A 17975-nucleotide genomic window follows, 5' to 3' on the forward strand; every position below is an offset into this window, starting at 1 on the left:
CACCCACCAACCCACTTACCCACCCACTAATGAACTCTCCCCCCCCATCTCTCTCCCCATCTCTCTCCCCAATTCTCTCCCTCTCCCAGTTCCTCTCCGCTCTCGCCCACTGCCAGTACGATGTGGCCACCGCCCTCCTCCTCATCTCCTCCTCATCCACCTCAACCACCGCCATCATCCCGGCATGTGGCCACACGACGGGCTGCTCGTCGCCGTGGTCCCAGCTGGAGTGCGCCCAGTTTGAGCGAGCTCTCTTCCGCATAGGCAAGGTGTTTCACGCCATGGGCCGACCCTCCACTGCTGGCACCACCAATGCTGGCACCACCACGCCTAGCACCGCTATGACTGGCGCCACCACTGCTGGCACCACCACTGCTGGCACCACCACTGCGGTTGGCGGCTGTTTGGTTGGTGGTGGTGTTGGCAGCTGTGCGGTCCCCACGCGATCGCCATCCGAGTGCGTCGCCTTCTACTACCTCTGGAAGAAGAGCGAGCGCTGTGACGCCTTCCTGACGCTACGCAGGTACTTGCCTACGTGTATAGCATATAGTAGTGTATAGTAGTGTATAGTGTAGTGTACAGTATGCTAGTGTAGTGTATAGTGGATAGGAATGTATAGTGTCGTGTATAATGTCTTGTAGTGTATAGTGTAGTATATAGTAGTGCAGGGTATGGTATAGTAGTGTAGTGTAGTTTATAGTAGTGGATAGTAGTTTAGTGTATAATGTATAGTAATGTATAGTATTGTGTTGTATAGAAGAAGATCGAGTGCTGTGACGCCTTCTTGATATTGCACAGGGCGCGCCTGGGCAAGCTTCGGAGGTACAACGCAGCGGGGGGGACATCCATGGGGGGGACAGCAGCAGCGGCTTCGTCTTCATCTTCATCGGCTTTATTAGTGGGGATGTCGGGGGAGACGACAGCAGCTTCAGCTTCGTTGTCTTCGTCGCACGGCCAGCAGGCCAACAAGCTGCGGAGGTACAACACAGCGGGAGGGACATCCACGGATGGGATAGCAGCAGATTCAGCTTCGTCGTTGCCGCACATCCACCAGGCCACCAAGCTGCGGAAGTACAACGTGACAGGGACGTTAGCAGCTTCAGTGGGGACGTTCGTGGGGACGGCAGCAGCTTCGTCTTTGTCGTTATCGCATAGCGAGCAGGTGGCCACCAAATTGCGTAGGCACAACACAACGGGGACGTCCGTGGGGACTGCAGCAGTTTCAGCTTTGTTGTCATCTTCTCACGGCCAGCAGGCCCCACTAGGGGCCTTCCATTCATCTACGTCATTGTCCATGACGTCGTCGTCGTACTACCATCCGGCTGCCACCGATCTCATGGAGAGGATTCTGGACGAGATGTCGGCCAATGCCATGGCCACCGCCACCACTGGTAGTGGCAGCAGCACTGTTGCCGCTGCCACTGCCACTGCTGATTTTGACGATGATGATGACGATGATGGCAATGATGATGATGGTGATGTTCGTGATGGTGGTGGTGATAGTGGTGGTGATGATGATGAGCATGATGATGGTGATGATGTTGGTAGTGGTGATGGTAGTGGTGGTGATGATGATCATTGTGGTGGTAGTGGTTCTGGTGGTGGTGATGGTGCTGGTGGTAATGGTGCAGGTGCTGGTGGAGATTGTGGTGATAGTGATGTTAGTGTTGACGGTGCTGGTGGTGTGAAAATCGCCACTGCTGCCACCGATGTTTGTAACGATTATGATGTTAACGATGGTGGTACTGATGGTAGTGGAGATATTGATAGTGCTGGAGGAGATTGTGGTGATGGTGATGGTTGTGTGAAAATTCCCACCACTGCAACCAATGTTAAAAACGATGTTTATAAGGCAATGGCTGGTGGTGGTGGTTATGGAAATGATGGCGTAAAACTAGCTACTACTTCCACCAGTATTGAACACGTTTGTGATGATGATGTGGGTGGTGGTGATGGTGCTGTTGATGTTGATGCACATGTTGGTGATGATGGTGGTGGTGGTGATGATGATGTGAGAAATGCTACAGCTGACATCAGTGTTGAAGGTTATGATGATTGTGATGGTGATCATGTTGATGATAGTGATAATGATATGGATGGTGGTGGTGGTAGTGGTGATGATGGTGGTGATGGTCGTGATGGTACTGGTGATTATGGTAATGATATGGATGGCGATGGTGCTGTTGATGATAATGGTGTTTCTGGTGGTTATATTGGCGATGGTAATGATAACGATGGTAGTATTGCTGTGAGATTTGCAGCTGATGGTGGTGGTGATGATAATTGCGTATGTGGTGGTGGTAATATTAGCAGTGGTAGTGATGGTGGTGATGTAATTGGTGCGGCGCTGAAAGGATGAGTGGTAGACGCAGGTTACTGTTGAAATGGAGTCTGCCTCAGTAGCTCGCGATCAATAATCTCTCTTTAATTCCATCAAAAATGTAACATGTAGCAGCACACCTATCATCATCCTTTAGGGAAAGAACGACGATCCTATCTCTGACTTCTAGGAACATGTTTAGAGGTTTTTCAGAGAATATCTATAATATCTTAGGGGAGGGGAAATCCCCCAGCCCCGATAACATCATGGGGAAAGGTGGGGACGACCCTGCTTGGGCTGCGGTGCCTCAAATATTGGCAGAAGTTGCCACCCCTTGTGAGTTTCTGGATGATGTGCCATCTATTGAGGAAGTACAAAGAGCGATCCAGAGTCTGCGACCAGCAAAAACGCCGGGGAAAGATGATCTCCCAAGGAAGCTTCTGAGGGTAGGTCGTGTTTGTGTGCAGACTGGCAAAAGGTCCTGACAAGAATTGTTTAACATCACCTTGCCAGACATATTGAGGAGAGGCTTACGGAGCCCCAATGTGTTTCCAGGCCAGGGTGGTCCTGCACAGACGCCATATTCTCTGTCCGTCTACTACAGCAGAGGCATAGGGATTTCCCAACAGGACCAACATCTCTGCTTTATTGACCTGGTCAAGTCCTATGATACCATCATTTTAAAAAATCCAGATTTAAAAGTATTTCTTTACAACTGCTTTATGTGGATGTATTCTTCCAATCTTGCAAGGCATCCTTCCAATCCTGCGAAACCCATCCTGTAGTCCAGACAGTTGATGTCATGTAGGGCAGTCTGCATATAGATGCCACCTTCCTTCAGTAGTTGGATTGGGAGATCATCCCTGCCCGTCGCTTTTCCTGGTCTCAGACACTGGAACGCCATTCAGAAGGTGTGACTACGTCTGCCAATATTTGAGGCACTATAGCCCCAGCAGGGTCGTCCTCACCTTGCCTCATGATGTCTGGGCTGAGACAATTCCTGTTCCCCAAGACCTTGTAGAAATGCTCTGCAAACCTGAATACCAGTTCCTGGAGTTCACAGATTGGATCACTGTTTTTTTCCTGGATGGATGGTGATAGGTGAGGCTCTGCAAATTACGTTTTTGTGATTGTGGGCTACTGAGGCAGATTCCATCTCCTTAGCATCCCACACCCTCGACTCATCCTTGCAGCGCCGCATGGCTCTCTAAACCTCCGAATGAAGGCTGCGGTAAGCCGTTTTTGTGCACGTACAGTGAGGGAAAAAAGTATTTGATCCCCTGATGATTGTGTATGTTTGCCCACTGATAAAGAAATGATCAGTCTATAATTTTAATGGTAGGTTTATTTGAACAGTGAGAGACTGAATAACAACAACAAAATCCAGAAAAACGCATGTCAAATATGTTATAAATTCATTTGCATTTTAATGAGGGAAATAAGTATTTGACCCCCTCTCAATCAGAAAGATTTCTGGCTCCCAGGTGTCTTTTATACAGGTAACGAGCTGAGATTAGGAGCACACTCTTAAAGGGGGAGTGCTCCTAATCTCAGCTTGTTACCTGTATAAAAGATACCTGTCCAGAGAAGCAATCAATCAATCAGATTCAAAACTCTCCACCATGGCCAAGACCAAAGAGCTCTCCAAGGATGTCAGGGACAAGATTGTAGACCTACACAAGGCTGGAATTGGCTATAAGACCATTGCCAAGCAGCTTGGTGAGAAGGTGACAACAGTTGGTGCGATTATTCGCAAATGGAAGAAACACAAAATAACTGTCAATCTCCCTCGGCCTGGGGCTACATGCAAGATCTCACCTCGTGGAGTTGCAATGATCATGAGAACGGTGAGGAATCAGCCCAGAACTACACGGAAGGATCTTGTCAATGATCTCAAGGCAGCTAGGACCATAGTCACCAAGAAAACAATTGGTAACGCACTACGCTGTGAAGGACTGAATCCTGCAGCGCCCGCAAGGTCCCCCTGCTCAAGAAAGCACATATACATGCCCGTCTGAAGTTTGCCAATGAACATCTGAATGATTCAGAGGACAACTGGGTGAAAGTGTTGTGGTCAGATGAGACCAAAATGGAGCTCAATTCGCCGTGTTTGGAGGAGGAGGAATGCTGCGTATGACCCCAAGAACACCATCCCCACCGTCAAACATGGAGGTGGAAACATTATGCTTTGGCGGTGTTTTTCTGCTAAGGGGACAGGGCAACTTCGCCGCATCAAAGGGACGATGGACGGGGCCATGTACCGTCAAATCTTGGGTGAGAACTTCCTTCCCTCAGCCAGGGAATTGAAAATGGGTCATGGATGGGTATTCCAGCATGACAATGACCCAAAACACACGGCCAAGGCAACAAAGGAGTGGCTCAAGAAGAAGCACATTAAGGTCCTGGAGTGGCCTAGCCAGTCTCCAGACCTTAATCCCATAGAAAATCTGTGGAGGGAGCTGAAGGTTCGAGTTGCCAAACGTCAGCCTAGAAAACTTAATGACTTGGAGAAGATCTGCAAAGAGGAGTGGGACAAAATCCCTCCTGAGATGTGTGCAAACCTAGTGGCCAACTACAAGAATCGTCTGACCTCTGTGATTGCCACCAAGGGTTTTGCCACCAAGTACTAAGTCATGTTTTGCAGCGGGGTCAAATACTTATTTCCCTCATTAAAATGCAAATCAATTTATAACATTTTTGACATGCGTTTTTCTGGATTTTGTTGTTATTCTGTCTCTCACTGTTCAAATAAACCTACCATTCAAATTATAGACTGATCATTTCTTTGTCAGTGGGCAAACGTACAAAATCAGCAGGGGATCAAATACTTTTTTTCCCTCACTGTACACATACGAGTGTACATACACAGCAATGCACATGTACACACCAGTTTTACATCCAGCACTGTACATACATACGAGTGTACTTACACGTGGACATCCACACGTACATACACACGAGTGTGCATGCACATCAGTTTTAATGTTAATATTTTTCAGATTAATACAAACTTTTTTTCTTAAGTTGACTGATGTCCGTTTTTTGCTTTTAGCAAACACTTGTGCACACACACGAGTATACACAAACACGTGTAAAAACACAGCAGTGTTCCGTTATAAAACATGCTTACAAGCTATATAATTCAGATGATTATTAAAAGTTTGACGGCAATTATGATCATTTTGGTGGATCAAATATAACAATTAACTTTCGTTGTCTAGATGCACGCGTATTGACACCGGTGTCCTTAAATATATTTATCAAACGTCAACACGCTATTAAACATGCACCTCTTAGACGAAGTCAAACTCGAGATCACCAGCCCAATGCTTCAGACTATTTCGGCAGTAAGGCCTATAAACTGGCAGCAGTTTACAGGACATTACAGAGTGGAAATATGGAACCTAATGAGATGCACTTAATTATGTCTTCAATCAAAAGGAAGCATACAATTATGCAGTGGTATGCATATACATAGACAGGCTTAAGCACATTGGCCACATGATGGTTAGGATTAGGTTAGGCTGAGGTTAGTGTTAAGTATTGATTGGGTTAGGTTAGGGTTAGGTTGGCATGAGGTTAGGGTTATATTAGGGGTAGTTTAGGGTTAAGTTAGGGTTAGGTGAGGTTTGGGGTTGAGGTTTGTTTAGGTTAGGATTAAGATTAGGTTCAGGTTAGGGTTTTGGTTAAGTTAGGGTTAGGTTATGTGAGGCTTAGTTTAGGGTTTGGGTTAGGTGTCGGATAGTGCTACGTTAGGGTTAAGATTAGGTTACGGTTAGAGTAGGGTTAGGCTAGCGTTAAGTTAGGGTTAGGTGTATGGTTAGGTTAGGGTTGGGTTAGGGTTAGATTAGGGTTAGTGATAGGTTAGCGTTAGGTTAGGGTTCGGGTTAGGTTAGGGTAAGGTTAGAGTTTCGTTTAATAGGGTTAGGTTAGGGTAAGGTTAGAGTTTCGTTTAATAGGGTTAGGTTAGGATTAGGTTAGGGTTAGTTTAGGGTTAGGTTAGAAAGATGGGTTAGGGTTAGGTTAGGGTTAGATTAGGTTAGGTTATGGTTAGGTTAGGGTTAGGTTAAGGTTAGGTTAGGGTTAGGTTAGGGTACGGTTATAGTTAATTTAGGGAACGCTTAGGGTAAGGTTATGTTAGGTTATGGTTGAAATAGGGTTAGGTTAGGTTAGGGTTAGATAAGGTTAGGGTTTAGGGTTATTGGTTAGGGTTTGGGTTAGAGGGTTAAGATTAGGGTTAGGGTCAGGGTACGGTTATGGTGAGGGTTGGTTTAGGGTTAGGGGTTAGGGTTAGAGTTGGGTTAAGGGTGAGTGTTTGGATAGGGTTAGGGTTGGTTTAGGGTTAAGTTCGAGTTAGGGTCAGGTTAGGGTTAGGTTAGGTTAAAGTTAGGTTATGGTTAGCTTAGGCCTAAGTTACATATAGGTTAGGGTTGGGTTAGTGTAGGGTTAGGTTAGGGTTAAGTTAGGCTATGGTTAGCTTAGGTTAGGGTTAGGTTAGGGTTGGGTTAGGGTTGGGTTAGGGTTGGGTTAGGGTTGGGTTAAGGTTAGGGTTAGTTGAGGGTGAGGTTAGGGTGGGGTTAGGCTTAGGTTAGGGTTAGGTTAGGTTATGGTTATGTTATGGTTAGGGTTAGGTTAGGGTTTAGGGTTATTGGTTAAGGTTTGGGTTAGAGGGTTAGGATTCGGGTTAGGGGTTAGGGTTAGGGTCAGGGTACGGTTAGGGTTCGGGTTAGTTAGGGGTTAGGGTTAGAGTTAGGTTAGGGGTGAGTGTTTGGATAGTCTTCTTTGGTTCTTTCGGTAAAGTCACGTAGAATGAGAATAAAATAATAAATTGATAAAATAAAATAACACAATAAAATTCTCACGACGTTTCGGCCACAACACAAGCGGCCTTCATCAGGTGAAGGGACGAGACTGTCTGGAGGACAGCGCTGGAGCGATAGTTTCAGTTTAATTTATTTGGTATAGCCCTGTGAGCCATTCGGCTCTTGAATCGGGTGCAACCGCAACAAACAAAAAACAAAAACAGGAACAAGAAAACATCTTAAAGTGACTATGTGACTGTGCAAACAGAAAATCCAGGAAAAAACAGCAAAATATTCCTGAAAATGCACCGTACACCAACGCTGTGTGCAAAAATCCCAGTGGGATGCAAGTCAAACAACAATAACCACAAGACAACTTAGATTAAGGCCATCAGTCTAACTCCGTACTACAACAAACAAACATGGCCAAACCAAAAAACTTTTTCGACATCACCAAAATAAAGCCATAAAGCAATGTAACAATGATCATAGGAACTGTTTAGGTTAGAGTTATGTTAGGGTTAGGTTATGGTTAGGTTAAGGTTAGGGTAGGGTTTACGTTATTGTTAGAGGGTTAGGGGTTAGGGTTAGAGTTAGGTTAGGGGTTAGTGTATGGGTAGGGTTTGGGTTGGTTTTGGGTTAGGATAGAGTTAGGGTTAGATTAGTTTAGGGTTGGGTTATGGTTTGCATATTAGTGTTAGATTAGGGTTAGGCAAGGGTTAGGTAAAGTTAGGGTTAGGTTAGGATTAGGTTATGGTGAGGTTAGCGTTAGGAACGAATGTTGGGACTGGCTAGAGACATGGGGGTGGTCTTACCTGTGTGTGACAAAGACATCTAAACGTCCCAGTGGGCCGCCAGGTATCTTTAGGCCCGCGAAAATCTACAGCGTTGGTCTCAGATGGCGGCGTGGACGGGGGACCCCAGCCGAGACGGTGGTGAATCGAAGGGATGGTCGCCGAGCAAAGTGGTGGTGGTTCCGGCCGGCGATGCTTCTTCGGAGGTGGACATTGCTACTGCGGTTCCACAGTGTATAATCGGAGACAGGGGGACACTGCGCACCGTCGATGGAGCTGGAGACCTCAACGCGAGAACTGGGTGGCGTAGAGGCCGCCTTTGGCCTGTTTCCGCTGCGGCCAGCTGGGGCACTTCGCGAAGGGATGCCAGAATCGCCCTCCGACACCGACTGCTGCTCTGGCACCCGCTGCCCCTCCAACGGCTCAACCTCAATCCCAACAGGCGAGTCGGTACACATCAGACACCCTGCTCTTTTTGCAATCTCGGGTATAATTCACTCGCTTTCAGCATAACACACACGTTGGCACCGGGCAACAGGGTTCGGTTGCACATGGGTGGCCTAGCTCGATGACACAGTGGGGGAAATTGGCGCGTCGCGGCGGCTGCGGGTTCCTCGGTGGTGCTGAGTTGGGTGCAAGGTGTGGAGGTGCATGTCTTGGTGGACACGGGAGCCATTATTTCATTATTACGGACGTAGTTTTTCAATTGTCGATCCCGGCTCATCAAATACGACCTGTTGTTTGAGTAGCGGGAAATTGTGGGAGCATGGGCATCATTGGTCAAGTGGATGCCCGCATCGTGCTTGGGCCTGTCCTGATCTCGAGGTCGCTAGATGTCCCCTGCCTTTTAGGTACCGATTTCCTTAAGAGGATGCCTATCAAAATCCTCATTGATCAGGGTTGTTTGGAAATGCCGTCGGGTCGCAAATTTTATTTTTTGCCGTCGTCGCAACCATGTTTGGCAGCATGCGTCCAGTACAAGCCCTTGTTGATGTTGCGGTGGAGATCCCGCCAGGATCTTATATGCTTGTACCGCTACGCTATCGTAAGGAAATTAAAAGTGTTGATTCGACGGCTGGGGTCCTTTTGACCCCGTCGAATATGGCGACTCGTTGACTGGCGCTAGTTGGTGCACAGACGGTCCTTCGCTCTGACCAGGCCCCGTTCTTGCAAGTGCTTAACGTGGGCCTGGATGTGGTGGTGACTCAAGCGGGTACGGTGTTGGCTCACGCCACCACCGCGTTTTGTGAACATGATGCCGTTACGCCGCAGACTGTTGTGGGTGCTATTGACCGCATTGGGGTCACGGATGAGATGTGAGCTGAAGCACTGTGTCGGGAGAATTCACAGTTGTCTCCTGAGCAACGGAACAACTTGCGGTTGCTCTTGTGCGAATTCTCTTACGTTTTCAGTAAGAGTGAATTTGATATCGGTCGGACCTTCCCGTTGCATCACCGTATCGACACAGGGGAGGCCGGCCCTATTTGTCAGAAATTGTACCGTTTGAGCCCGGTGGAAAAATAACGTGTGGAACGGGTGGTCGACGACATGTTGGCCGCCGATATTATTTCTCCATCTAATAGCCCTTGGGGAGCGCCCGTCATGCTTGTTAAGAAGGACGGTAGTCTTCGATTTTGTGTTGACTTCCGTAAGTTGAACAAAGTTTCTGTGGCCGACGCGTACTCGCTCCCATGCATGACGCCTCCCTGGATGCCTTGTCCGGCGCACGTTTTTTCTCTACTCTCGATTATTATTATTTTCTCTACTCTCGATTATTCAAGAGCCGGATGGCTCACAGGGCTATACCAAAATAAACTGAACTGAAACTGAACTGATTTGTCTTCAGAGTTTTGGCAACTTCCCCTTGACAATTCGTCAAAGCCAAAAACCGCGTTCAACACGCCCCAGGGACTCTTTCAGTTTACTTGCCTTCCGATGGACTTGAATTCGGCTCCGGCCACCTTTCAGCGACTCATGGAACTCGTCTTGACTGGTGTTGTATATATAGGCCTTTTTCCATTTTTTTATATTAATAATGATTTTGCCAATATTTTTTCATATAATCACTCGCGCGGTCGCTGGGGGAACAAACACACGGAACCCCCCCCCCCCCCCCACCCTTTTCGAGCAGCTGTTTTGTCACTCTCGCAAAGATAATGACACCCTCCCCTCCCACCAACGGGTCAGTCATAAAGTCAAATAAAAAAACACACACACGACCCCCCCCCCCCCGACAAAGGATAACAAACAGGCGTTTCGTTTTGGTTAACTTTTTCATGCTTCTTCTAACAAATGGTAAAAATTCCAAAACTTAGCGACCATAGATGAAGCTAACATTATCGATCCTCACACTCCAATTAAAAACCAGGCTGCAATCTACATCAGTGGATCATTACTCCTCATTCATTAATTCAACACTAATGTTATTTTCACCTTTAATAATTTTCTACACGACCTGACCGAAGCATCAAGAAGAATTCTGGCAGTCAGGGTTATTCCAAAGCCAAAACGAATTCTCTAACCTCGGGATATCAGATAATAACAATAACTCGAGAACAAACAGCACAAACCCAGGATACAGAGGGGGGGACGAAATTAATAAACCCTAAGAAATACGTGGTGATGATAATGTTAAATCACAAATCTTGGGAAACATAAACCAAATAATAATTATGCAGTATTAAACCGGGGGGCCAGCCAGAAGAGATGAGGCGAGATGGGTCGATCACATGACCAAGATAAATGTATCCCAGAGAGAAAGAGAGCCTCCCGACCGCCTTTGTTTTCCAGCAGCACGTGATAGAATTTGCATACGCAGGCAGAGGGCATCTTCTCTTAAAAATAAAAATTGAACATCACGATGGAAACACTACTACAACATACCTTGAGTAACGTACAGAATCATAGCTACAAGTGGTACGGTATCAAACTATGAGGTAAAATAAATGTTTAACTTCAGAAGCCTCAACACACCCTTTGTGCGAGGCAAAATAATGTCACACCGGGATGGAAGAGCAGGGGGGAGAGGACTCAACCGGACAGGAGGCACCCCCCTCCTTCCAGATTAATTAGTGCAGAGGGTGAGAAAGAAGGACGCACTCGGGGGCAATCTGGAGCATCTGTTTCCTTTTGATGGCGTGATGGCTTGAGGAAGGCGACAGGGAACCATGTCTTGATGAAACTAATAATACCTCAATAAATATGACACCCCCCCCCCCCCCCACAACACAGCGAGATCAAAGGAAGTTCCGGTCCTTTGTGAGAAGGCGAGCAGAGGAAGACATTTTGGCATAAAAAGAGAGACACGGGCCATACATTGGATCACAGCTACCAGCGGCAGAAGACGGCTACCATCAGCTCGACAAGAAGACACACAGCAGCTCGGAAGAGGACAGCAAGCCAGCTCCGGGGCATGGCCTCGAGATCAACAATGCATGTGGTGCATCGCAGAGAAGAGGGGCGAGGTGATGTTCTGTGCTGAGTTCGGCATGGACTGACAGAGTTTCTCCAAAAGTTATTCTCAGCGTCAAGCAATCAACCTCGAGAAAGGGCGGAGAGGGCCAAGCATCGACCAAGCCAGCATTGCAGAAAACCAGCAGCATGCGCAATCGGCACCGCCAGAGAGAGACGGAGCAAGAGTGAGCGCGCAGCAGCGCTACCAGCGCCACCAAGCAAGGGTGCCAGCTGCCAGCGGACAAGCGTTGTGCCGACTCAGCTCATCCAGCAGGGGAAAGAGCCTGACCAGCCGCCCGTGAGCAAGAGTGTCAGCGCCAGCGAGCGCGCCATGGGTTCGACCCACACGCACATCCAGCACCAGCTGGGAACCAAGACAAGAGAGAGGGAACCAGCCGTCGGTCGTATACCCTCCCTCACACTCACAAACCCACGACGCTCCCGGCGTCTGCTCCCACAAGAATTGACCAAAAAGACAATCCAAGCACCCACACAATAAGAAGACTAATTATAAACGTGCATGAACCATCAGCTGGCCGTGAAGGCATCGCGGCTCATCGAGTGATAAGAATACGTCGTTTATTAGTAGATTAATTTTTTCTACTTATTTGGTTTTATGTGATTTTTCTTCCAATCGCATAAATTATCAATAGATTAATCGATACAAACTAAACTTTTGAAACTTTTGTCACGAATCTACATGCTCACAGAGATAATGTAATGTTAAACCTGTTTCTTTATCATATAATCTTGTCCACAAATTAATTAAAACTTAGCCAAAGATGAGAATCTCCCATAGGAGGGCACGCACCCCGTCGCGCACCCTTGTTCCAAGACATTTCGTTAATTATATAATCTTGCCGATGAATCTATTGACATATACTTTTGCCTTTGGGGTATAACAATTAGTTTTTATTGCCTTTCGTATGAATATCGTTGCATGAATTTTTAAGGACTTTTCCTCTCGCCGTGTATGCTCGCGTACTCTGAGGAAGTAATCGATTGATCTGTTACCCAGTTAACAAACGTGATCATTGAGGGTTAAATGTATGGATCAATGAGGGGAACATCTGGAGTACTGTGTTGACAATTTCAAGCATAATAATTAGCATATTAGAGTGTTAAGGTTTTGTTTAGAAATTAAAATTGCTTAACACAGAAGTGTTTGAGTGTTTCTTTCCTAAGTTCATGCATAATAATCTTAATTATAAGAACTGTATCCTGCGGTGAGATTTGAATTTGGAGACCTGACATAAACACACTAATACATAATCAGTAAATGTTAAAGCGAGAATAATTGTATTATACTGATTGATAATACAAACCTAGACAACGAAGTCGAGCTTAATCTAGGAATCTTACAGCACATACATTCATTGTCTTATCCCGATTGATGATACGACCCTGGGCAACGAAGCTAAGCCTAATTTTCATAACTGCCCACATTAGCATAAGCCCATACATTCGCATAAATTAATACAATCATATCTCTAATTGGCATAATTTCTGTGCATAATTACATAAATTAGCATAATTTCAGACAATTACACGTTTTTCCAAATTTCATTTAATTTTTATTATTTGTATTAAATTTTCAATACCCAACATATACAACACTGGCCTGCAGTGGGACTCTTGTCTCATTTATTTGGACGATGTTATTGTGTTCAGCCGCACTTTTGGCGAACATCTCCGACGTCTATGTTCCATTTTCGCTAGTATACACTCAGCCAATCTGAAATTTAAGCCGGCAAAATGTCTACATACAGTTGCATAACTTCATACAATTACACCTTCATTTCATTATCACGATGGGAAATACTCCTAGACAACGAAGCAGAGCCTAATTAGCATAAATGCATAATTTACGTAATTACACATTTTACATTTTCATTTAATTTTCATTATTTTTTTATAATTTTCAAGACCTGATATATACAACAGTCCGCAGACTCGGAAACCCTGGCATCTTGTTTTCTCCACTCTTTAAGATCACCAACTTTGGCTGGTTCCCCTCGGAATGTAGATGGCCAAGCGCCCTTCTTAAGGATCGTTACGTCATTTCACGAAGAACCACCCATACTCAAAACCGTACCCTCGGAATTGAAATGAAAAAAAGTGGCGTCCGTTGACTCGGAAATCCTGCCAGCTTGTCCTCTCCAAGCACCCTTTGTCGATGTTGTCGCAGGAAAGATCTGACTCCCAAAATTCAACGGGAGCCGTTGAGAAAACCCAAGGGATATCTTTTCACGAGGATTCGTGCACGGCATTCAAATTTTGTTTTGGTTTTGTTTGGAACAGTTGGGCGAGCCTCACAATATGGGCGAATGCATGAGGCATGGATTTCCCCCTCCCCCCCCCCCCCACTCCTGTCGTCACAGTACGGGCAAAAGCCCCGTTTAACTGTTTGGACTTTGTCGGTGCGTTCAAGGAACACACCCCCCCCCCCCCCCCCCCTGCTCGACTGAAATCATTTCACACGGGAATCTGCCGAATGCCTGACCGCCGGTTAGCTGGGTGGGCTTTGTCGGTGCGTTCGAGGAACCTCCTTCCCGCTGTTCGACCGAAATCATTTGACGTGGGAATCTGCCGAGTGCCTGACCACCGGTCTTTTTGAAGCGACACTCTGTACGGTTGGCTCGGTGAGCCTTTGTTGGTGCTTCCAAGGAACTCGGCAGATTCCAGCATGAAATTATTTCGGTCGAGCAGTGGGGGTTCCTTGAACGCACCGACAAAGCACACCCAGCCAACCGGCAGTCAGGCACTCGGCAGATTCCCACGTCAAATTATTTCAGTCAAGCAGGAGGGTTCCTTGAACACTCCAAACAAAGCCCACTCAGCTAACCGTACGGAGTGTTGTTTCAAAAGAACCGGCGGTCAGGTACCTCCGAAGATTCCCGCGTCAAATGATTTCAGTCGAGCAGTGGATTCGTTGAACACTCCGAACAAATCCGACCCAGCTAACTGTATGGAGCATCACTTCAAAGAACCGGTGGTGAGGCGCCCGGAAGATACCCGTGTCATATTATTTCGGTCGAGCAGGAGGGGTTCCTTGAACACTCCAAACAAAGGCCCACTCAGCTAACCATACAGAGCATTGCTTCAAAGAACCGGCGAACAAGCACCTCCACAGATTCCCACGTATAATGTTTTCAGTGGAGCAATGGGGTTCCTTGAATGCACCGACAAAGCCCACCCAGCCAACAGGCAGTCAGGCACTCGGAAGATTCCCTCGTGAAATTATTTTAGTCGAACAGGATTCCTTGAACACTCCGACAAAGCCCACCCAGCTAATCGTATGGAACGTTGCATCAAAGAACCAGCGAACAAGCACCTCCACAGAATCCCACGTAAAATGATTTCAGTCGAGCTGGTAAGTATCTTGAATGCACCGACAAAGCCCACCCAGCCAATCGGCGGTCAGGCACTCAGCAGATTCCCGCGTAAAATCATTTTAATCGAGCAGTGGGGTTCTTTGAACACTTCAACAAAGCCCACCCAGCTAACCGGCAGTCAGGCACTCAGCAGATTCCCACATCAAATGACTTCAGTTGAGCAGGGAGTTCCTTGAATGCACCGAAAAAGCCCACCCAGCCAACCGTTCAGAGCGTCGCTTCAAAGAACCGGCGGTCGGGCACCTCCGCAGATTCCTGCATCAAATGATTTTGGTCGAGCGGGGAGGTTCCTTGAACGCACCGACAAATCCCACCCAGCCCACTGTACGGAGCATCACTTCAATAGAACCGGTGGTCAGGCACTTGGCAAATTCCCACTTCAAATTATTTCGGTCGAGCAGGAGGGTTCCTTGAACACTCCAAACAAAGCCCATCAAGCTAACCATACGGAGCATCATTTCCAAAGAGCCGGTAGTCGGGCACTTCCAGAGAATCACGCGTCAAATTATTTCAGTCGAGCTGGGGGGGGGGGGGGGGTTCCTTGAATGGCACCACCAAAGGCCCCACCCAGCTAAATGTACGGAGCGACGAGAGGTGCCACAGCGAGATCGTTCTTTTGACTGTGGTCCTCCTCCTCATCGTCGTCGTCCACAAAAGGGGCGCAGGCGGCGGCGGTAACAATGGACTCTGGCGGCCGGAGTGCCGAGAGAGTACCTCGGCGGAATGGTGAAACCGCTCGGTCATCCAGGACGAGTCGTGCAGGAGTAGGAGTAGTCGTCCTGTTGTCATCCAGGAGTCGTCCAGGAGTCGTCCGCTGTGACTACAGGTGCCGCAGCCAGATCGTTCTTTTGACTGCGGTCCTCCTCCTCCTCGTCATAGTAGTCATCCTCGACGAAGGGGGTGCTGGCGACAGTTGGCAGTGGCTGCGGTAACAATGGACGTCGGCGGTCGCTTCAACAGCTGGAGTGGACAGGCGATGCCAACGCCATTTGCAGCCATTGAGCTCAAGGCCTCGCTAAAAAAAATACAAATGAATGATTAAAAAAGAGACAACGGATCTGTTCAGGCGGGGACGCTAACATTCAACATTTGTCAAAAGCAACAAAGTACACTGCAATACACGGCACTATACAATATACTACTGTAATGAGAGAGCGCCACCTGGGGGGTAACAAGGGCTATCTGCATGGCCACCACTGGGAAAATGGTATTCAATCCGAAGCGGGGATCACTTCTGGGCCATATTTTCTGTGGAGTTACAGAGAATATACGGGAACCATCGAGAGGGTTCCACGAGGGGGCGTTGCTGAGGCCGGAGCTTGCTCTGCCGATAGGGATATAAGGGGAGGCAGGAGAGGACTCGAGGTCAGTGTGGGAAGCCTCGGGTCAAGACTGCATCACCGCTCAACCTCTCCTCGCCGGCGACCACGTGGCGAACTCCTAGCAAAGCAGTCGCTCCTCCCGGCATGCCGACAGCCAGCAGCGGGATCGGAGAGAGAGGGAGGCGTGCTCGACGGCGAACAGAGAACGGCTCGTCAACGGCAGTAGAGAAAGGGAAGTTACTCGGAGAGAGGGCGCTGTGTCGTGCAGAGATTCTACAAATAAAGAAAAGATGCCAGTCAACAGTTTTCGTGGAAGTTGCTTATTACACAGAATGTATATAGCGTTGTACCAGTGGAAAGGAGGTACTGAAAGCGTGGGACCTCTCCCTAGTACCGGTGTGTATAAGTGAGAGGTTGGGCCTCTAGGGGAATGGTCTGGGTGCCAGTGAGTAGAGGCCGTGTGAGGACATGGTACTCCAGATGAACCTGGAGAGGGCACGTGACCGGACGAGGGGATAAGGGGTGCCAGGAGGCACGTGACGGACCGTGTAACTGAAGCCCCGACTCTACCAGAAAAATCTGGAAAGATGGAGTGGACAAGGGCGGTGCCTGGCCACGCCAGGGTGGATAAAAGGTGAGTCACGCGGATGCTCAGGGCTCGTCTCTGGGAATGGATTCAGCGGGCTATGTCTACGATCTCCGGGGCCTCAGTGTGGACCTAAAAGTACGTGGCTGTCTGGACCCGAGCGGGTAGACGTCCCACGAAGTGGCTGTGTATAGCCGTGGTGGTTCCCGCTGATTATAGTAATCCCATCAGTAGTTACGAAGTTAGCCGTGGCAGGTAACCGCAGTATATAGTCTCGCTATTGAGTGGTTATGTGTTAGCCCGTGGTGGTCAACACCCTAAGTAGTTATCCAGTGGAAGTTGTGTTGTTCAAGGAATATACGTGTTGCCTCCAAGTCTTGGCGTGTGGCTGAATAGGACCCACTACATTTGTACAAGTTTAGCTCTATATGTTAAATGTATTTGTGCGTATATATTGGTAAATTGTGTGTGCATGTAACTTTGTGTGCAAGTATTTTTCATGTAAATTGAGCTGCACGTGTACAAACGTGTTAGTGTATGTGTGCGAAGATCGTGTAGTGCTTAATGTGTAATGTGTGTAGGTAAAAATGTATTGTCAATTACATATTGTCCTGTATGCAATGTATTCTGTAATGTAGAACACTGTATGAAAAATGTATAAGTGCGTGTGTATGAGTTAAATGTGTTGTACATATAAAGGCCAATACTGCAGTGCACTATTCCTCGACGTGTCAAAGGTCTTTGATTGTTGACCATGATATTCTACCAAGACGATTTGGTCAACTAACATTTTCAGACCGTACAAAACATGGCCAAAAAGCTACCTCTCAGACCGTTCTCAAAAAGGTACTGTGATAACATTTCGTCCACAGATATTAACATAACATAAAGGTGTTCCCACAAGGTTCCATACTGGGTCTAATTATTTCCATTATATTCAAATAATCTTAGACTAAACTTAAATCACTGAGAACGCAATCTCTTTTCTGATGACACTCATGCTTGTATCGGCTAAATCTCGAAATAAAGTAAAACAGAATCACATTTTCGACTTAATTCAACATCAAATGTCATCACTAGAATTGCTCACAAACCCTCAATAAAACGAAGAATATGCTATTTTCTTTAAACAAAAATCCAGTTTCATTGCCTTTAATTCTTACAAATGTCAGAAAAAAACATAATTGCACAAACGGGGTGCTTCAAATATGTGTTTTTATTGATTGAGTCAAAACTTACATTCCAATCCCATATTGATCACATCTCAAAGACAAATAAAAAACTGAATTATGTAAAAATAAAC

At 47.0% G+C, this 17975-nt stretch overlaps 1 protein-coding gene across 3 annotated transcripts in view; it reads left to right on the forward strand.

Moving 5' to 3' along the window:
• The window catches only part of LOC142907782 (mesoderm induction early response protein 2-like), a 93020-nt gene extending 80490 nt beyond the window's left edge, over window positions 1-12530 (forward strand). For 2 of the 3 annotated variants that reach the window (XM_076057576.1, XM_076057575.1), the window contains exons 9-10: window positions 90-523; window positions 799-5343. In XM_076057576.1, the coding sequence (XP_075913691.1) occupies window positions 90-523; window positions 799-2359 (1995 nt within the window). In that variant the 3' untranslated portion in view covers window positions 2360-5343. Of the gene's footprint in view, window positions 1-89; window positions 524-798; window positions 5344-8149; window positions 8359-11147 lie in introns of those variants that run through there. The other variant, XM_076057577.1, reaches the window with a different exon arrangement.
• The last annotated feature ends 5445 nt before the right edge of the window (window positions 12531-17975 follow it).

Source organism: Petromyzon marinus, chromosome 83 (assembly GCF_048934315.1).
Source record: "Petromyzon marinus isolate PM22_M1 ecotype Great Lakes invasive population chromosome 83, UKy_Petmar_22M1.pri1.0, whole genome shotgun sequence".
Lineage (NCBI taxonomy): Eukaryota > Metazoa > Chordata > Hyperoartia > Petromyzontiformes > Petromyzontidae > Petromyzon > Petromyzon marinus.